A 22,412-nucleotide genomic window follows, 5' to 3' on the forward strand; every position below is an offset into this window, starting at 1 on the left:
GTATTTGGAGGGCCAGTTGGTCAGGATGACGTCAATGAGGGTGCCCTTGTTTACAGAGTTAGGGTTGTACCTGGTGGGTTCCTTGATGATTTGAGTGAGATTGAGGGCATCTAGCTTAGATTGTAGGACTGCCGGGGTGTTAAGCATATCCCAGTTTAGGTCACCTAACAGAACAAACTCTGAAGCTAGATGGGGGGCGATCAATTCACAAATGGTGTCCAGGGCACAGCTGGGAGCTGAGGGGGGTCGGTAGCAGGCGGCAACAGTGAGAGACTTATTTCTGGAGAGAGTAATTTTCAAAATTAGTAGTTCGAACTGTTTGGGTATGGACCTGGAGAGTATGACATTACTTTGCAGGCTATCTCTGCAGTAGACTGCAACTCCTCCCCCTTTGGCAGTTCTATCTTGACGGAAGATGTTATAGTTGGGTATGGAAATCTCAGAATTTTTGGTGGCCTTCCTGAGCCAGGATTCAGACACGGCAAGGACATCAGGGTTAGCAGAGTGTGCTAGAGCAGTGAGTAAGACACACTTAGGGAGGAGGCTTCTGATGTTGACGTGCATGAAACCAAGGCTTTTTCGATCACAGAAGTCAACAAATGAGGGTGCCTGGGGACATGCAGGGCCTGGGTTTACCTCCACATCACCCGCGGAACAGAGAAGGAGTAGTATGAGGGTGCGGCTGAAGGCTATCAAAACTGGTCGCCTAGGGCGTTGGGGACAGAGAATAAGAGGAGCAGGTTTCTGGGCATGGTAGAATATATTCAGGGCATAATGCGCAAACAGGGGTATGGTGGGGTGCGGGTACAGCGGAGGTAAGCCCAGGCACTGGGTGATGATGAGAGAGGTTGTATCTCTGGACATGCTGGTTGTAATGGGTGAGGTCACCGCATGTGTGGGGGGTGGGACAAAGGAGGTATCAGGGGTATAAAGAGTGGAACTAGGGGCTCCATTGTAAACTAAAACAATGATAACTAACCTGCACAACAGTATACAAGGCATATTGACAATTGAGAGAGTTTGATCACTCTCCTTCTTTGTCAAATAGCCTAGAGGTGTGTTTTGGGTCACTGTCCTGTTGAAAAACAAATGATAGTCCCACAAAGCGCAATCCAGATAGAATGGCGTATTGCTGCAGAATGCTGTGGGAGCCATGCTGGTTAAATGTGCCTTGAATTCTAAATAAATCACAGTGTCACCAGCAAAGCACCCCCACATCATCACACCTCCGCCTCCATGCTTGTTTCCTTGCCCTGCAGTCATGCAGGACCTCGATGGAGGGCAGGTGGCAGCCGATGACCCTCTGCAACCTGGACGATGCTTTGCAGTCTGTCCTTGGAGCATACACAATTGATAACAGCCAATAGTGTGTCCCATTGCATATCTGACTGAGGAACCCAGATCCTCCCACCCTCCACTTTCTGTTCTTTATTGCTTCGCTTTTTTCTGTTTACTCTGTGATTGATGTGTCAGGATCACTGCTGTGCCACCTTGATTACTTTGGGCTTGGCTGTCCCACCTTGCCTGCTTTTCCTTTTTTTTTAAATGCTCACTACCCGTCCCTCTGTAATGTTTATCTCACCGTACTACAATCACATACTGTATGTATTCAATGTAGTATCAAAGATAATAGCTTGAGCTGAGTGTGTTCCTCTGGCAGTGAGATACCTCGTCTGATCCTGACTCTTCTATCTTCTCTCAGGCTAGACAGCAGTCTACTGGAGGTCCTACAGATGGACTTTGAGGTAGAGGAGCTGAGCAGCCAATCAGACAGCCAGGTGATCACATGGCACCTGGAGTTGCCACCAAACACCAGGGATGGGGGACAGAAAGAAGGTTCCATGAGGATCTACACAACCCAGAGAGACTTTGTGGGCCTAGCCCCACTTGTCATGGTGAGCACGGACTAACAATTAATTTCTAGCATCCATATGCATATAGTATTTTCCCCTGTGACATTTGCATTTGCAAATGTTGTGTTTGGTCTTGGATGTGGCCTCCAGCATGTGGGTACTGTGACGTAATGCACTCTGTATTCTTGACATTCAAATCAAATTGTATTGGTCACATACACATATTTAGCAGATATTATTGCTGGTGTAGCGAAATGCTAATTGATGCCTGTGACATGATTTACCAGGAGGTTGTCAATCTTTGACTGCTGCTTCTCTATTTTAAATTTTTCTATGTTGTATCTTTTAATATAGGACTCCTGCAATTAATCCATCATATAATCTCTGTCACTAAATAGTGAATGTTATAAATTGTGGGAGCAATTTGCATTACAATATCCAATCTGCCATTAGCCCTTTGTGCTACGACAATCAAGGCCCTTGACTTTTAAGCCATTTTCTTTTCATGGGAGATTTACAATATCTGCCTAGTAATATTTTCAACATTATATCTTTCAAAATGTTCCATCTTTTATGATCATTTGTTTGTCCATTTACTTACAAAAAAAAATATTTAATAGATACAGTGCCTTGCGAAAGTATTCGGCCCCCTTGAACTTTGCGACCTTTTGCCACATTTCAGGCTTCAAACATAAAGATATAAAACTGTATTTTTTTGTGAAGAATCAACAACAAGTGGGACACAATCATGAAGTGGAACGACATTTATTGGATATTTCAAACTTTTTTAACAAATCAAAAACTGAAAAATTGGGCGTGCAAAATTATTCAGCCCCCTTAAGTTAATACTTTGTAGCGCCACCTTTTGCTGCGATTACAGCTGTAAGTCGCTTGGGGTATGTCTCTATCAGTTTTGCACATCGAGAGACTGACATTTTTTCTCATTCCTCCTTGCAAAACAGCTCGAGCTCAGTGAGGTTGGATGGAGAGCATTTGTGAACAGCAGTTTTCAGTTCTTTCCACAGATTCTCGATTGGATTCAGGTCTGGACTTTGACTTGGCCATTCTAACACCTGGATATGTTTATTTTTGAACCATTCCATTGTAGATTTTGCTTCATGTTTTGGATCATTGTCTTGTTGGAAGACAAATCTCCGTCCCAGTCTCAGGTCTTTTGCAGACTCCATCAGGTTTTCCTCCAGAATGGTCCTGTATTTGGCTCCATCCATCTTCCCATCAATTTTAACCATCTTCCCTGTCCCTGCTGAAGAAAAGCAGGCCCAAACCATGATGCTGCCACCACCATGTTTGACAGTGGGGATGGTGTGTTCAGCTGTGTTGCTTTTACGCCAAACATAACGTTTTACATTGTTGCCAAAAAGTTCAATTTTGGTTTCATCTGACCAGAGCACCTTCTTCCACATGTTTGGTGTGTCTCCCAGGTGGCTTGTGGCAAACTTTAAACAACACTTTTTATGGATATCTTTAAGAAATGGCTTTCTTCTTGCCACTCTTCCATAAAGGCCAGATTTGTGCAATATACGACTGATTGTTGTCCTATGGACAGAGTCTCCCACCTCAGCTGTAGATCTCTGCAGTTCATCCAGAGTGATCATGGGCCTCTTGGCTGCATCTCTGTTCAGTCTTCTCCTTGTATGAGCTGAAAGTTTAGAGGGACGGCCAGGTCTTGGTAGATTTGCAGTGGTCTGATACTCCTTCCATTTCAATATTATCGCTTGCACAGTGCTCCTTGGGATGTTTAAAGCTTGGGAAATCTTTTTGTATCCAAATCCGGCTTTAAACTTCTTCACAACAGTATCTCGGACCTGCCTGGTGTGTTCCTTGTTCTTCATGATGCTCTCTGCGCTTTTAACGGACCTCTGAGACTATCACAGTGCAGGTGCATTTATACGGAGACTTGATTACACACAGGTGGATTGTGTTTATCATCATTAGTCATTTAGGTCAACATTGGATCATTCAGAGATCCTCACTGAACTTCTGGAGAGAGTTTGCTGCACTGAAAGTAAAGGGGCTGAATCATTTTGCACAACCCAGAGAGACTTTGTGGGCCTAGCCGCACTTGTCATGGTGAGCACGGAATTTTTCAGTTTTTGATTTGTTAAAAAAGTTTGAAATATCCAATAAATGTCGTTCCACTTCATGATTGTGTCCCACTTGTTGTTGATTCTTCACAAAAAAATACAGTTTTATATCTTTATGTTTGAAGCCTGAAATGTGGCAAAAGGTCGCAAAGTTCAAGGGGGCCGAATACTTTCGCAAGGCACTGTACTTGTAAATTAATGTTTGAGAACAGTAAAAACCTTGACTGTCGTTGAATCACTCTGTCTGTATCATACAATAGACAGTATTTTGAATATGATACAGTTGAAAGGCACTGAAATATAAAGGCATTGGAAACTTGATTTTGGTTTGAAATTTGACACAGCCTGGTCTCATGGACTATATGTAACATAGTAAATGAAATCCGGGACACTCAAATTAGTATAATATGTATGATTACATAAGACTAGAGGTACTTAAGGAGGGTGTTTGGTGGATGTTTTTTTTACCTTTATTTAACTAGGCAAGTCAGTTAAGAACATATTCTTATTTTCAATGACGGCCTAGGAACAGTGGGTTAACTGCCTGTTCTAGGGCAGAATGACAGATTTGTACCTTGTCAGCTTGAGGGTTTGAACTTGCAACTTTCCAGTTATTAGTCCAATGCTCTAACCACTAGGCTACCCTGCCACCAATTTGTCTCGCGAACACAACCCAACGGTTGTATGTTCGAATCTCATCACGGACAACCTTAGAATTTTAGCTAATTAGTAACTTTTCAACTACTTTTTAGCTACTTTGCAACTACTTAGCATGTTATCTAACCCTTTCCCTAACCTTAACCCTTTTAGCTAACTCTCCCTTAACCCTTCAACCTAACTCCTAACCTTGACCCTAAGCCCTATCCCTAAACCCTAGCCTAGCTAATGTTAGCCAGCTAGCTAACGTTGGCACTAGCCAGCTCGCTAAAATTAGCCACAACAAATTGGAATTCATAACATATCATTTTGTATCATCATTTGTAACATATTGTACATTTAGAAAATGTGTAACAAATGTTACTTTTGGCTAAATCACATCATACAAAATGGATGATGGACATCCACAAACGAACACATAACATACAAATGGAGAGTCTCGGATTTACCTACAAAATAATACAAAATGCTCTGAGACTAGGTTGTTTGATATGGTCCATCTCAATCATGGATTAGATGGTGACCTCAGTCTGCGAGCCAAACATGAGGAGATTTGATGTTTGGCCAGAGGGGCCATTAGGTCTAGACTGATCTAGCACTCATTACTATGCTGCTGAATGTTGTTCAATACTGGTTGGAGCTACAGTTATATTGCTAATAAAATTAGGATTTATACTGATTGCTTGTATTTTCTGGCACCGATGTGGTTTCTGGAATTTTGATATCACAGTTTAATTCCAAAATCTATATTTCTACCAGCGATGGGAACTCACAACATCAGGTCATGTTTCCACACGCAATCCTCCCCTGCTCCCGTTTCCTACATACAACAAGCCTACAGTGCCTTCAGAAAGTATTCAAACCCCTTGTCTTTTTCCACATTTTGTTGTGTTACAGCCTGAATTTAAAATTCATTAAATTGAGATTTTGTGTCACTGGCTCACACAAATACCCCATAATATCAAAGTGGAATTATGTTTTTGGAAATGAATAAAAAATGAAATGCCGAAATGTCTTGAGTCAATAAGTATTCAACCCCTTTGTTATGGCACGCCTAAATAAATTCAGGAGTAAAAATGTGTGAAAACATGTTTTCAATTGAGTCCATTTATTTTGAATTCAGGCTGTATCACAACAAAACGTGGAATAAGTCAAGGGGTATGATTACTTTCTGAAGGCACTGTATATCTTAAGCATCAGTAGTTAGGAGGTTACAGTGGGCTGATATCTCATTAAACCTACACCGAGTGTACAAAACATGCTCTTTCCATGACAAAGACTGACCAGGTAAATCCAGTTGACAGCTATGATCCCTTATTGATGTTAAATCCACTTCAATCAGTGTAGATGAAGGGGAGGAGACAGGTTAAAGAAGGAGTTTTAAGCCTTGAGACAATTGAGACATGGATTGTATATGTGTGCCAATGAGAGGGTGAATGGGAAACACAAAATATTTAAGTGCCTTTAAACGGGGTATGCTAGTAGGTGCCAGTTTGAGTGTGTTAAGAACTGCAATGCTGCTGGGTTTTTCACGCTCAACAGTTTCCGGTGTGCATCAAGAATGGTCCAACACCCAAAGGATATCCAGCCAACTTGACACAACTGTGGGAGGCATTGGAGTCAGCATGCCTGTGGAATGCCTTCGATGCCTTATAGAATCCATTACCTCAACGAATTGAGTCTGTTCTGAGGGCAAAATGGGGTGCAACTCACTATTAGGAAGGTGTTCCTAATGTTTTGTACACTTAGTGTATAGCCAGACTGATGATGTGTTCCCTTTAGGACTCAGCGATCCTGAACACGGCTGTGCTAACTGGGAAGAAGGTGGTGATGCCTGTCAGGACCGTGGCTGTGGAGGAGGATGGGTCAGTCACTGATGTCTCAGACTTCACCGACTGCAGCTCCACTGATGAGGACATCCTGAAGGTACTGTACAGCAGGCTGCCTGCCACTTGATGCCACAGTGGTACCTAGCATTTACAGTTGTGTAGAAGGTGTATGTGTTTTAAAACCTCATCTTAGTGGTGGAAGTACTTGGCACTTTAACACACACAAATAAGAAAGTGAGAGTGTGTTTCTTCAACGTGTAGACCTGAAGATGTCAGACTGAGAGTTGCTAAACACAGAGCATTGCAACACAGAGGTTTTGGGGCTACTCTAACATTCACCTTCATTTCTTTCACTGAAAACAACTTTACTGTACATACACTCTTAGATACACTCTCAGGTTCTTTGGCTGTCCTCAGAAAATGTTTGGTTCCAGGAAGAACACGTTTGGGTTCCATGTAGAACCCTCTGTGGAAAGGGTTCTATGTGGAACACAAAAGGGTTCTTCAAAGGGTTCTCCTATAGGGACCTTTTTGTACAGGTGTCAGTGCCATGACAGGTACTTTGCAGGTCTGTGGGGTGAACAAACATGTCCAATAACCAAGGAGGTGATTTGAGGTCATATGAAGACGAGACTGTTTTAACTGTGGTTAGGAGGGAGTATAGTGCTGGATGTATGTTTTTCCTGTCTGGCTCCAATGAGACAGGAGGGCCATTTAGGGTGGGTGTAAGAGGGGAGGAGAGACTGCTAAAGGCAAAGAAGTTGTACCAAAGTCACCTCTCCACATTCTCTCTACCACATCAGAAAACAAAAGAGTGAGTGACACTCCAGTGATGTCAAGCCAATCAGCTGCTGAAATGGACACATAACAGGAAATGACAGGGAAACAAAGGAAAAACTAAACTCATATTCCTTTTTGTTATTGTTGCACAATGTCACTTTGTTATTACAGCCATTCGGCCAGTATAAGTATAATTATACAATATAACAAATGCTTATCCAAGACACATTTCTTTATTGTTATTCTGTATTTTAGGAGACCCATTAGTACATGACCACTGGAAATATGTAGTGTCTGTTGTGTAATATAATGTAATGTTTTAGATATGAGATCAGTGGGATTATGATAGTGACAACAGAATGTAAATCACTGTTCATGCATTTCAAAAAATGTATGACCCTTTATGACCCCCCAAGCTGTGTGTGTTTGTTTGCTGATCAGATATCAGTAAGTTTGAGTCGCAACATTTGCCCTAAGCTTCTTGGTTTAGCGGCTCTACTCAGATATCTTTGCTCTTATGATGCAAGTGAAAAAAAGTATGAGATCTACAGATGATAAATGGCAAGGCTTTATTCCATAAAAATAATTCTGGGCTGAAATGCCAAAACAAGGTCAAATCTGTGATGATAAAGAGGCTTTTAATAAGTATGGAAACATTTGCCTTGTCAGTTATGTGTGAAGAGAGTAATGGGTACTTTTGTGAAAAACAATGAGATTAAGAATAATCTGGCACATCAAACATCAAAATCAAGCACAATGTCAAATGGCTATTAATAAAAGTATATTCTCTGTACATTTTTAGGATCTTGTGTCATGAATACAGTATACTCACTGCAACCTTTGATGGTTATTTGGACGATCACTAATCCATGCAGTTGGTATCCACCCTGTCAGCACAGTTACTGATAAATGTTTGTGAGTCGAGAGAAAGATGAAATGAATTTTGTTGACCTGAAAGAGAGATATTTTCACTGCTATGCCACTTGTCTTTCATCACTTCACACACTGTCTTTCTTCACTTCACTCAGTATCAAGGGAGAGTGAGATCATCTCTCTTTCAGGTCAACAAGATGAATTTCATTTGCATCTTTCACTTGACTCACAAACATTTATCAGTAACATCAAATGAAACGTAACTTTCAGACATGGTACAACACTGAGTTATATTCTGTGCTCCATGTTGAGATTGTGTCTTTGGAGCCTTGCAGGAGACTTGGCTCTGCACTGCAAAACTCAACATTGATATAAAATGATCCTCTGTAGCTCAGTTGGTAGAGCACGGCACTTGCAACGTCAGGATTTTAGTTTTTTTTATGTAACCTTTATTTTAGTAGGCAAGTCAGTTTAGAACACATTTTTATTTACAACGACAGCCTACCCCGGCCAACCCAGACCAAGTGTGCACCATCCTATGGTACTCTCAATCATGGCTGGATGTGATGCAGCCTGGATTCGAACCAGGGACTGCAGTGACACCTCTTAGCACTGAGATGCAGTGTCTTAGACCACTGCGACACTCGGGAGGATAGAAAGCTTGATTCCCGGGACCACTGTACTTCAATTGTATGTACGCATGACTGTGAATAAAAGCGGATAAAAGTGTCTGCTAAATGGCATATATTATTATATACACTGTATATACAAAACTATTAGGGGATTTGGCTATTTCAGCCACACCCATTGCTGACAGTTGTATAAAATCGAGCACACAGAGATGCAATCTCCATAGACAAACATTGGCAGTAGAATGGCCGTTACTGAGGAGCTCAGTGACTTTCAACGTGGCACCGCCATAGGATGCCACCTTTCCAACAAGTCAGTTGGTCAAATTTCTGCCTTGCTAGAGCTGCCCTGGTCAATTGTAATTGTTATTGTGAAGTGGAAATGTCCAGGAGCAACAACGGCTCAGTTGTGAAGTGGTAGGCCACACAAGCTCACAGAATTTGACAACTGAGTGCTAAGGTGCGTAGCGGCCAAAAATTGCCTGTCCTCTGTTGCAACACTCACTACCGAGTTCCAAACTGCCTCTGGAAGCAACATCAGCACAAGGACTGTGCGTCGGGAATTTCATGAAATGGGTCTCCATAGCCGAGCAACCGCACACAAGCCTAAGATCACCATGCACAATGCCAAGCGCCAGCTGGAGTGGTGTAAAGCTCACCGCCACTGAACTCTGGAGCAATGGAAACGCGTTCTCTGGAGTGATGAATTACACTTCACCATCTGGCAGTCTGATTGACAAATCTAGGTTTGGTAGATGCCAGGAGAATTCTACCTGCCCGAATACATAGGGCCAACTGTAAAGTTTGGTGGAGGAGGAATAATGGTCTGGGAATGTTTTTAATGGTTTGGGCTAGGTGTCTTAGTTCCAGTGAAGGGAAATCTTAATGCTACAGCACACAATGACATTCTAGACGATTCTTTGTCAACCGACTTTGTGCCAACAGTTTGGGAAGGCCCTTTCCTGTTTCAGCATAACAATGCCCCTGTGCACAAAGCGAGGTCTATATAGAAATAGTTTGTCGAGATCAGTGTGGAAGAACTTGACTGGTCTGCACAGAGCCCTGACCTCAACCCCATCAAAAACCTTTCGGGTGAATTGGAATGCCAACTGTGAGCCAGGCCTAATCTCCCAACATCAGTGCCCAACCTCACTAATGCTCCTGTGGCTGAATGCTTCAGGGACTTGCTTTCAATCTTCCAACATCTAGTGGAAAGCCTTCCCAGAAGAGTCGAGGCTGTTATGGCCGCAAAGGGGGTATCAACTCCATATTAATGTCCATGACTTTGGAATGAGATGTTCGATGAGCAGGTGTCCACATACTTATGGTAATGTAGTGTATATTAAATATTTTTGGGAAATGATTTGATTATGTTGCCATGTTAATATGGAAGGGTTTGTGATTCAATGAGCGTTAACTAAATGGCGTATTTTGGAGATGAGAGGACGAGGACTCTTACCTGGGAGCCTCAGGCTGAACAGATGCTCTCAGATTAAGGATGATTGTCTGACCTCGTCTACCGCCTGGATGAAAACTCTTGATGATCTCATTGAAAAAAGATCAGTGCATAATAGCACGGACAGTTGTTCATAATTTTGCATAACTGCATTGTGGGCCCTAATGTTACATAAGTGCTTGATTAGATGAGGTAGCTGCAGAACCTTTTTACTCCCTTTCCAACTCAATTCTCCATGTTGAATCGGGGTAGAGTCATTTAACCAGAACACCATTTTAGTTAATGAGTGCAAGCTAATTATTGTCAAAGGATGTCACAGGACCCCCCCCCCCACAACCAACAGGACATTACTCTGACAGTACATCTTCTAATTGCTAAATTCATGAATAGATAGATAAGCAATCTCTGTCATTTGCATTCCTCCTTGAGCCGTCTGTCAAAGTCACTGATCTTGCTACGCTGAGCACTTACGGGAGCCAATGACAACTGTATTTCAATGCTCCGTAAATGATCCAATTGATTAAAACAAGGGATGTTGATAGAACCAAGCCGACTCTGCACGATGTCTTCCAGGGTTTCAAAAAGCACATGAGATTTCTCAATGGGCTGACAGAAACTACTCGCCAAGGTTACATTAAATTCAAATGTAATGAATGTGTTTTCTGTGTGTTTTGATGTCCAATATAGCACAGTGTGTTATTGAATTAATATAAATTTGCAATGTTATATCTTGTTATGACCTGTGCTTTGTGTTTCGTGTGAATGTTATCTTGATAAGTGTGTGAATTGGACAATTTTCCTGTCAAAATGTAATGAATACTTTTAGGTATTGAGTAAAAAGTACATTATTTTCCTTCGGGAATGTAGTGAAGTAAAAGTTGCCAAAAATATGAATACTACTTCAGTAGTACTTTAAAGTATTTTTACTTAAGTATTTTTACTTGAGTATTTACCCATGAATATCATATGACAGGAAATGTATGTTTTTGGTTAGACCTGTTTTGATGATTTAGCCATTGTTATTTTTTCTGCTCCTCCTGTGTACAGGTGTCGGATAGGTGTGACTATGTGTTTGTGAATGGGAAGGAGATGAAGGGCAAGGTGAGGATGATGGTGAACTTCACCTACAGCTACCTGAGTGCTCAGCTGGAGATGAACGTGTGGATCCCACGGCTGCCCCTCCAGATCGAGGTGTCTGACACAGAGCTCAGCCAGATCAAGGGGTGGAGAGTGCCCATCATCACCACCAAGAGGTACAGTAGGACCCACACAACAGCCACCCCCCATTCCTGTCACACAGTAAAACCTTCACCCACTGTACATACTAGTGTACGTACATACTGTAGGTACAGTGGGTAAAGGGACCAGTATAGAGGTCTACTTGCCTGAAAGGCAGCCTTATCTCTAAAATGAGTCTACATTTTTATCAAAAATAATACTTTGCAAAGAGCTCAGGCTTGTGTTTTAATACCATTACCTAATGTATTACAATACCTCAATGTGATCCGATTTCAATTTTTTATTTTTTTATTTGGATCTACAGAGTAAGAGAATGACAATGACAAACAGTGATGAGATTAACAGGGAAGAGTCTGTGTGCGTGCATGCCCGGGTGTGTTGAGACAGGTGTGCCCTGTGCTGTAACGTAATACAGTGTTTCTCTTCATTCCCTAGGCTCAGCTGGAACAGCGAGGAGAAGGAGGAGGATAAGAAGAGCAAAGGCTGCATGTTACAGTTCCAGCATGCCCTGGTGCGTGTGATCACACACTTTATAGCGGAGCAGTCGGACCCCCGGGAGCCACAGGCCTACTTCCTGGGCTCAGACTGGCAGGTGGACGTTACCAGGCTGGTGCGTTACTTCCTCAAGGTGGAGGACCCTCACATCGCCAGACTGCAGGCAGGCAGGGTGCTGTCAGGACGAGACGTGGGGAGCACCTCCATCCAGGTATGGTAACCATCAGGTCTGATTGGAAGCATGGCTGATTGCCTGTTTAACTGAATATTTAACTGGGCCTTCATCCAGAGATGTGACATTGTATATTGAAATGATAGGATATCTAATGCTGCCTGTGTTTTGTGCCTGAGCAGGTGTTCTCCCCGCTGTCTGACTCCATCCTGGCAGAGAAGACTGTGACGGTGGTAGATGACAAAGTGACCATCACAGAGCTGGGGGTGCAGCTGGTCACTGGCCTGGCTCTGTCCCTGCAGCTCAGCCCAGGAAGCAACAGGGCCATCCTCGCCACGGCAACCACACAGGAAGTACTGCAGAGCCCCAAACAGGTGCTGTTTACGATCTTCTTGAATGTCAATCAGATCAGACACCGGTGCACTGTAGAGTTTAATGATATTCAATTCAAGTAATAAATAATATTGCTATTTGTTCTCATCAGGAGGCTGTGGTTAGTTCCTGGGTCCAATTCAGCGATGACTCCATGACCCCTCTGGACATCTATGACCCTGCCTACTACCGTGTGACGGTGACCTCTCTGGATGAGGGCGTGGTGTCGGTGCAGGGCTCCCCGCCTGCAGTGGTGGCAGAGGGTGAAGGACAGGGAGTACTGGTCAGGGTGGAGATGGCCATCTGTGAGGCCTGCCAGAAGTCCAAACGGAAGAGCACCCTTGCTGTGGGCAGTGGCAGCCTCAAGGTCAAGTTCCAGGTCAACAGCCGGCGCTTTGACAGCAGCAACAGCAGCAGCAGTAGTGGAGGTGGAGGTGGAGGTGGGGTTGGCGGTGGCGGTGGCAGAAGTAAGGACAGCAGCAGTGACTATGGGAACGATGGGGAGGAGGTGGACAGTGAGAGGAAGCAGCAGAAGCCCCAGCAGACCCTGCCCAGTAGTTCTGCCTCTGAGCGGGAGGAGAGTGCCATGCGCAAGGTCACCACCACCGCCAAATCCACCGAGCGTGACTCCGCTCCAGGCGTGTCCAGTGATGGAAGCAGCCAAGGCGGTGTAGACGGAGTCATTGAAACAGGAAGTTTCTTAAATGCTGGAACCCTCAACAGCCCTGCCAGCCCTATCAATGACAGTGATTATAGTAGCCCTAGTGACTATAGGACAGCTGAGGGGACAGACAGTGGGCTACTTGAAGATATAGGTAGTGTTGCAGTCAGTAGCACTGTGAAGGCACCTGGTAACCTGGTCAACTACAATAACCCCTATCAAGAGGAGGTGCCTGACCAGGAGCCAATGGGGGTGGACATGGGCAGCGAGGACATGCTGTCCAACCGGCCTCTCTCAGACTTGGAGATTGGCATGTACGCCCTGCTGGGGGTCTTCTGTCTGGCCATCTTGGTATTCCTGGTGAACTGCATCTCCTATGTGGTAAAGTTCAGGCACAAACAGCCCCCCTCTCATGGCCAGGAGCCCACGGGGCACAGGCACGACTGGGTGTGGCTGGGCACGGACGCTGAGCTGGTGATGAATGTGCCTGGCAGTCCTCCCCAGCAAGACAACCAAAGCGCCACCACAGTCATAGACATTGGGTCTGATAAGACTGCCTCTCTGCCCAGGCGACCCAGCTGCCTAGTCTCCTCCAGCCCCTCCTCTCCTCTGGGCTGTGGGGGCTCCGTCAGGGCCAAGCCCATGAACCGCAACGAGTCCATCCATTCGCCCACCAGCAAGAGGAAGAGGGTCCAGTTCACCACCTTTGCCTCTCTGGACCGTCAGCACTCCCCACAACCCCCCAGAGAGAACGGCCATGGGATCCACTGGGTGGGGAAGGAAGAGAACTGTGTTGAACCCCAAGTGCCCATCACAGAGCCCGTGGACCATTTATAATACGTATCGGGACCGTTTCACCCCAACTGTGGGTGTATATGTGGCTTCGATCACCTCAATGCCTTTATTCATGGATAAAAGCAGACAACATAAGGAGCATCACTACTACTGGTTATACTTATTCATTATATGTGATTATGCAAAGATCCTTCTTCGTTTCAATATCTGTAAAGGCGTCTTATTGTACATGTAAATATCTCAAATGGTTTGTGAGATACATTTTTATATTAGATATTGGACAAAATGCTGTGAATACGTGTGAGGATGCTTGTCATAAACTGACTGATGGCACTTTGTGTGGTGGAGAGAGGTTTAACCGTTTGACTAGTTGAAGGATTTATTTTTACCAAGCTTATAGACACAAAAGCCTCTTTTATACCTGGTGCTAACATGTGTCTTTTTTCCTGCTTTGTCCACATTCTGATTGTGCCCACATTTTCAGAAATATGTCTACACATGGTATTGAAAGGTGTGTCATATCTGTCCGCATCGTGACGAGATTTCCTGGTCCCTCTCTGTATGCAAATAGTTTGACAGCTGTTCTTTCAAAATTATATTTATTTATTTTAAGACCCATATTGATGCCATACGTCAATCATTTTATAAAGCGGGATCCGTCCACACTTGTAAGGTAACAGCGGGTCACTGACTACCTCCAGAGGTGGTTAGGAAGATCAGATTACAATGCATATTTTAATCGTCTACACCTGTCTGAAAATCAATCAGAAGTTGTGGACTAGATCAGGACAAAGAATGCATGTTAGAACCAAGTATAAACGGGGCTAAAGAGAGTCTTTGTTGCATGTGAACATTTTTATTCTCTTCCCTTTTACACTCACATGGTGGTATCCCCCTCACACATAAATGGACACGCTTTACAAACAATTTATCCAGAGTGATTATATGAGCCACTCCTAAAGGTACTAAACATAAGCAAGTGGTATTTTTCTATATGCACTGTTTATGTCTTCATATTGTGTACATTCATGTTTGATTTGTTTTTTGATTGTGTCTGATATGATTTTTCATTAAAGATATATCTCAATGATGTGTGTATTCCATAGAGTTCCACTATAATATATTTAGTTCTATGGTATTGATCATGTGATCTATCAGATGATTGTAGACTAGATACTGCACTCGACTAATCTGTTAGTCCTAGAACTCGTGATTTATTTTGCAGTCTGGGGCAATTTCCGATTTAGTAATTTACACCTTTCCTACACACTTCTCAGTATTTGGTGTTCACACTCTGCAGGTATGGCTACCTACTGCTGAAAACCCTCCCGCTTGCTGGCCAACAGATTTTCTGGCTAATAGTTTTAATTTAATAGGGTTTTCAGTAAATGTATCTTAAGCCATCCCTTTAATTTAAAAATAGTGTATCTTTAATTAGGATTTTGTCCACAGCCTCAATAGACTACATAGAGAGAATGTGTTCAGAATATATGATCAATGAAAGAATGCTATCTATGCATCTTCATCTAAAAATTTAGCACCAACTGGTAGATTTAAAAACGCTCTGATTTTGTAAACTCAGCAGAAAAAGAAACTCACTGTCAACTGCATTTATTTTCAGGAAACTTAACATGTGTAAATATTTGTATGAACATAACTAGATTCAACAAGTGAGACATAAACTGAACAAGTTCCACAGACATGTGACTAACACAAATTGAATAATGTGTCCCTGAACAAAGGGGGGGGGGGTCAAAATATAAAGTAACAGTCAGTATCTTGTGTGGCCACCAGCTGCATTAAGTACTGCAGTGCATCTCCTCCTCATGGACTGCACCAGATTTGCCAGTTCTTGCTATGAGATGTTACCCCACTCTTCCACCAAGGCACCTGAGAGTTCCCAGACATGTCTGGGGGGAATGGCTTTAGCCCTCACCCTCCGATCCAACAGGTCCCAGACGTGCTCAATGGGATTGAGATCTGGGCTCTTCGCTGGCCATGAAAGAACACTGACATTCCTGTCTTGCAGTTCACTCACAGAACGAGCTGTGTGGCTGGTGGCATTGTCATGATGGAGGGTCATGTCCGGTTGAGCTTGCAGGAAGGGTACCACATGAGGGAGGAGGATGTCTTCCCTGTAACTCACAGCGTTGAGATTGACTGTAATGACAACAAGCTCAATCCGATGATGCTGTGACACACAGCCCCAGACCATGACGGACCCTCCACTTCCAAATTGATCCCGCTCCAGAGTACAGGCCTCGGTGTAATGCTCATTCCTTCGGCAATAAACGCGAATCTGACCATCACCCCTGGTGGAACAAAATCGCAACTCGTCAGTGAAGAGCACTTTTTGCCAGTCCTGTCTGGTCCAGCGACGGTGGGTTTGTGCCAACAGGCGACGTTGTTGCCGGGGGTGTCTGGTGAGAACCTGCCTTACAACAGGCCTATAAGCCCTCAGTCCAGCCTCTCTCAACAGTCTGAGCATTGATGGAGGGATTGTTTGCTCTTGATGTAACTCGGGCAGTTATTGTTGCCACCATGTACCTGTCACCCAGGTGTGATGTTCGCATGTACCGATCCTATGCAGGTGTTGTTACACATGGTCTGCTACTGCGAGGACGATCAGCTGTCCATCTTGTCTCCCTGTAGCGTTGTCTTAGGCGTCTCACAGTACGGACATTGCAATTTATTGCCCTGGCCACATCTGCAGTCCTCATGCCTCCTTGCAGCATGCCTAAGGCACGTTCACACAGATGAGCAGGGAACCTGGGCATCTTTCTTTTGGTGTTTTTCAGAGTCAGTAGAAAGGCCTCTTTAGTGTCAGTTTTCATAACTGTGACCTTAATTGCCTACCGTCTGTAAGCTGTTAGTGTCTTAACGACCGTTCCACAGGTGCATGTTCATTAATTGTTTATGGTTCATTGAACAAGCATGGGAAACAGTGTTTAAACCCTTTATAATGAAGATCTGTGAAGTTATTTGGATTTTTACTAATTATCTTTGAAAGACAGGGTCCTGAAAAAGGGCCGTTTCTTTTTTGCTGAGTTAAAATGGTGTGTCTCAGATTTCTGTACAGAATAATACAAAATGGTTTGAGACAAGGTTATTGGCTTAAATCGCCTTAAATTACCTCAGTATAAAACAATAACTATGTACACAGCTGGATTTCTTTGAACGTCCATTATACCCTAAACAGCAAGTGAGCAAAGGGTGCAATTTGCCTGTTGTGCATCTCACTCACACAAAGTTCAGTGGGATCAATAACAGGGAACTTGTGGACATTTATAATGGACACCTGTCAGCTCTAGTCTGGTGAGGAGTAGTTGGGGGGAGACATAAGTCATGGAGGCTGTAATCTGTGACCAGGACCCTGAAATGTAAAGCTGTCAGCCACAAACAGATTGGCCCTCCTGATTTGTTGACCAATGCACCAGACCCCAGGCCCCACAAATCACGCCCAGGCATCCAGGAACAGGGGGACGAGGGGTCCGGGGTCACAGCCTGGTGTCACATGAGTAGGCCTGGGCCTGGGGCTAAGGTAAGACGATGGACATAGCGTGTCTGTCGGCTCCTGAAGAACTATGGGGAAGGTTGTGTACATGACTCTGTCTGACACTTTGAAATATGTTATGTAACATTATAACATGACACATATGTTGTTTGTGTCTGTGTAGACTGGGTTTGTTTCTATGTGTATGTCTGGAGTGCCACCCAAAAAGACTGACTCGTTGCTGTACAGTTGTTTGCAGACGCTGACGAGGGCGAGGCTAATGTTTCTAATATTTGTCCCACTGGGGGGGCACACAGATTGAATCAACGTTGTTTGCACATAATTTTAATTAAATTACATTAAACCAACGTGGTATAGACATTTAATTGATGTCTGTGCCCAGTGGGTTTGTATATCTCTTCTCCCTCGTGCCGATGCCTACAGCAGGTTGCTATAAACCAGAGCTTCTGACCTTTCACATCAGCTTGCTAAGCATTGGGACTGCTGTGTCAGCCGATATCACACTCCTGTGTCACGAGCCCACATCATCACCCCACCCCCTATGTAAGGGCACAGCTCCTACTGTGGTGATTGGCAGAGCTGCTAACCTGTCACAACCCCATTTGATTTACAGAGAAGGCGAGCACTCTCCTGCTTTTTTGGGGATAATATTGCATGCTCCTACTCTTGATACTAGGTCACTTGAAGTGACCCACTTGTGGGTGAGTGACTGTATCTTGTGCAAAAAGTTATAAATTAATGAGTGAATCCCAATGGGAACAAGAGAGAGCAGAAAATGATTTAGCTTTATTATAAATCAAACTTTGCTCTCCCTTACCGTAACTAGGCCTGTCTTTGAAAGACAGGGTCCTGAAAAAGGGACGTTTCTTTTTTTTGCTGAGATTAGATTATTTAGGCAAATTGTAGGGTTAGTAAAGTATAAATCATACAAAAAAATGTTTTGGAGAGACTTTACACATTAAATATATTGATGAATCAAAAATACAGTAGTTTGATGGATCCTGAAAGATGTCAATTTCAAGTTCACTTCATGAAATATTGGAAGGTGGGAAGAAAGTCCTATAAATCTACCCTAATTCTCACTAATCATGAAACTGTAAGACGTCGTGAACCATGCAACAGTCTTCAGGTTGAACCTGCTAGGTGTGGTCTGAATTCCATAATGATTCAAATAGGCTACATGTCCCAAATCATTGCGCAACACCAGCTTAATATGATCCACTAATTCTAGCACGGATGCTCGATAGTGGCTTTTATTTAACATTATACACCTTGTAAAATATAACTGAGAAACGCCGTGGCATAGGCCACACTTAAAACATTCTAAAGCGCATACATCAAGGTTTAGTCCTACAGAAGACTGTAGCTTGGGTGTCCAAATTTCATCCATGCAAATTATGAGGGCACGCAATAACAGTTCTGAAGAAAGGTGCAGCCATTTATAGCCTACTTCACAGTGGAAAAGGGGTTGCAATGCATGTCATGTTGGTATGATTTTCAGTTTGCTTCCATATGACTGGTTACACATTCTTCCCCAGGGACCATAAGGAAAAGTCATCTAAAACAAATGTTGTGTATTTACAATCCCCTTCTCCAAATGGATTACTCACTTACCTAGCTCTTATCAATAGCCCTTATCCATTTATACATTGCAGTGCATGGAGAATGCTGTTATTTCTATCAGAAAAACTAAAGTAAATGCTTTTTCCACTTGGAACCGGTAGGTTCGCTTGACCTTATTCATGGTTTCCTCGCTCAGTTTTAGGGAATTAAGTCAAAGTCAGAATATGGTGTATCTGTAGACACCTCCACCTGACCTTCATTTATTTGATTTCCACCTCAAACGAATAGTGGGTGAATAGCATGCTATTCTCATGCTTAAGTTCATGGTCAGAATAGCATAGAGAAAAGCGCATAAAAAGGGAATTGTGTATAAAAAGGGAATTCAATTCCATTGACGAATAGCAGGTGAATAGCACACAATTCTCATGCTTGAGTTCAAGGTCAGAATATGCATAGAGAGAGAAGTGCATAAAAGGGAATTATGTTCCAAATCTGGTTGGGATCGGGCCTCTGGGAATGACCATTTCTAGACAGGATTTATTCCTGAATAATTCTATTATTTTAAGCTTCACATTTTAGAGACAGTTTCACCCCATGCACCATGTCACAGTATGAATTAGGCTACTGTAAATGTTGATGCGTTTTTTTAAATCAAATCTATAGGGAGTTTATATTCACTGCACAAAAATATAATCGTAACATGTAAAGTGTTGGTACCATGTTTCATGAGCTGAAATTAAAGATTTTTTGCACAAATGTGTTTACATACATGTTAGTGAGCGTTTATTATTTGCCAAGATAATCCACCCACTTGATAGGTGTGGCATATCCAGAAGCGGATTGAACAGCATAATCATTACACAGGTGCACCTTGTGCTGGGACAATAAAAGGCCACTCTAAAATGTGTAGCTTTGTCACACAAAACAAATCCACAATGGCACAATGCCATTACGCCTACTCCCGCTCCCCCTCTCAAGCACTCGACGTTGCCGGTCTACTAACCACCATGACTGACAACCATCATTATGCACACCTGCTCCCTATCATTATGCACACCTGCTCCCCATCATTACGCCCACCTGCTCCCCATCATTACGCACACCTGCTCCCCATCATTACACACACCTGCTACCTGTCCAACTGAGAGTTTGCCAGAGAATTTATTGTTAATTTCTCGACCATAAGCTGCCGTCAACGTTGTTTTAGAGAATTTGGCAGTACGTCCAGCCGGCCTCACAACCACAGACCATGTGTATGGTGTTGTTTGAGTGAACGTTTTATTGATGTCAATGTTGTAAACAGCGTGCCCCATGGTGGCGGTGGGTTAATGGTATGGACAGGCATAAGCTAAGGACAACAAACACAATTGCATTTTATCGATGGCAATTTGAACGCAGCGATACCGTGACGAGATCCTGAGGCCCATTGTGAGACCCATTTTGTTTTTGTGTCTGCGACCAAAATATGCATTTCTGCATTCCATGTCATGTGAAATCCAGAGATTAGAGATTAGGGCCAAATGAATTTATTTAAATTATGAACTGTAACTCTATGTAAAATCTTTGATATTGTTACATGTTGATTTTTATGTTTTTGTTCAGTATAGTTGTTAGACTGAGACAGTCTACGGCAGGCCAAAGCCCTGTCTAAGATGTTCTGCAAAGGACATTTGATTGATCCTTTAAATGAACACAATACTTCCTCTGTATGCTCATTGTGGACACAAGCTTTTGAGTGAAGTAAAATGAATGTTGCCACCTCTGTGTTGTCCTCTATGAATGAATACATTTTACAAACATACGAATGAGAGAACTTTCCTTTCTCTGACTTGCAGGAAAGATAATAATTTCAGACCATAAATTAGATCGACCTTTAGTGCCCAGTTACCCTTTGGAACTAGATTGAGTATCCATAGTAGGGACTTTGAATGTGAGTAATCTGGCACGACACAAACCTCTGCACTTTGAAAAATGTATGCTACTGTAGGTGGACACTGAGGTACTGTAGTGTCGTTGTTATACATTGTAGGACCATTGGCAACCTAAATATGGAGGACTTTCATAGAGACGTTGACTGATTATGATCTCAATTTGTTCAATGATTCATTTTAAAGGATAGACACCTAACCAAAAGCAACGCATCATTTAACCATATGTTATTGAACATGATACATCAGTAAGAAGCAGAATATACATATTTTTCATAGATTAACTTTCATTACAACCTGTCAATAAATAAGTAAAAATTGTTTTTCTGTAGGCTACTTGGAATATATCAAGCAAAGTAAGCATGATAGAGTAGCAGCACAGAACATATTTCTTTCAATGGACACCAATTCACCCAGTTATTCAATAAGACTACTGTTGTGTTCTGAATAAAAAGTTAACAGCCACCTTCAGTACCTAAAGTACATTTGGCTAATCAGGTTTGATTGTGCAGTGTAGATTTTTATAGATACCTGTAAAAAAGACAAGCGATGTGGACACCTACTCGTCGAACATCTCATTCCAAAATCATGGGCATTAATATGGAGTTGGTCCCCCCTTCCTGCTATGACCTCCACTCATCTGGGAAGACTTTCCACTAGATGTTGGAACATTGCTGCAGGGACGTGCTTCCATTCAGCCGCAAGAGCATTAGTGTAGGGAGATTCGGCTCGCACTCTGCGTTCCAATTCATCCCAAAGTTGTTCGATAGGGTTGAGGTCAGGGCTCTGTGCAGGCCAGTCAAGTTATTCCACACCGATCTCAACAAACCATTTTTGTATGGACCTCGCTTTGTGCACGGAGGCATTGTCATGCTGAAAGAAGAAAGGGCCTTCCCCAAACTGTTACCACAAAGTTGGAAGCCCAGAATCGTCTAGTATAGTATGCTGTAGTGTTAAGATTTCTCTTCACTGGAACTAAGGGGCCTAGCCTGAACCACGGAAAACAACCCTAGACCCTTATTCTTAATCAACCAAACTTTCTAGTTGGCACTATGCATTCGGGCAGGTCGCGTTCTCCTGGCATCCGCCAAACCCAGATTCCTTTTTCGGACTGCCAGATGGTAGCCTAATGGTTGGGGCGGCAGGGTAGCCTAGTGGTTAGAGAGTTGGACTAGTAACCGGAAGGTTGCAAGTTCAAACCCCCGAGCTGACAAGGTATAAGTGGTGAATGCGTTTCCACTACTCCAGAGTCCAATGGTGGCATGCTTTACACCGCCTGATCGGACACATGGCATTGCACATGGTGATCTTAGGCTTATGTGCGGCTGCTCGGACATTGAAACCCACTTCATGAAGCTCCTGACGAACAGTTCTTGTGCTGACGTTGCTTCCAGAGACAGTTTGGAATTCAGTAGTGAGTGTTTCAGCTTCAGCACTTGGTGGTCCTATTCTGTGAGCTTGTGGCCTACTACTTTGCGGCTGAGCTGTTGT

General features: G+C 43.2%; 1 protein-coding gene across 1 annotated transcript in view; it reads left to right on the forward strand.

The window, feature by feature from the left end:
* LOC110525720 (transmembrane protein 132D) overlaps positions 1-15,000 on the forward strand; it is a 61,272-nt gene extending 46,272 nt beyond the window's left edge. The window contains exons 4-9 of the mRNA XM_036979718.2: positions 1,703-1,895; positions 6,398-6,541; positions 11,230-11,435; positions 11,857-12,127; positions 12,271-12,462; positions 12,573-15,000. Coding sequence (XP_036835613.2) covers positions 1,703-1,895; positions 6,398-6,541; positions 11,230-11,435; positions 11,857-12,127; positions 12,271-12,462; positions 12,573-13,958 — 2,392 coding nt within the window. The 3' untranslated portion in view covers positions 13,959-15,000. The remainder of the gene's footprint in view (positions 1-1,702; positions 1,896-6,397; positions 6,542-11,229; positions 11,436-11,856; positions 12,128-12,270; positions 12,463-12,572) is intronic.
* The last annotated feature ends 7,412 nt before the right edge of the window (positions 15,001-22,412 follow it).

This window comes from Oncorhynchus mykiss, chromosome 6 (genome assembly GCF_057628025.1).
Source record: "Oncorhynchus mykiss isolate SJ-2025 chromosome 6, ASM5762802v1, whole genome shotgun sequence".
NCBI classification, from domain to species: domain Eukaryota; kingdom Metazoa; phylum Chordata; class Actinopteri; order Salmoniformes; family Salmonidae; genus Oncorhynchus; species Oncorhynchus mykiss.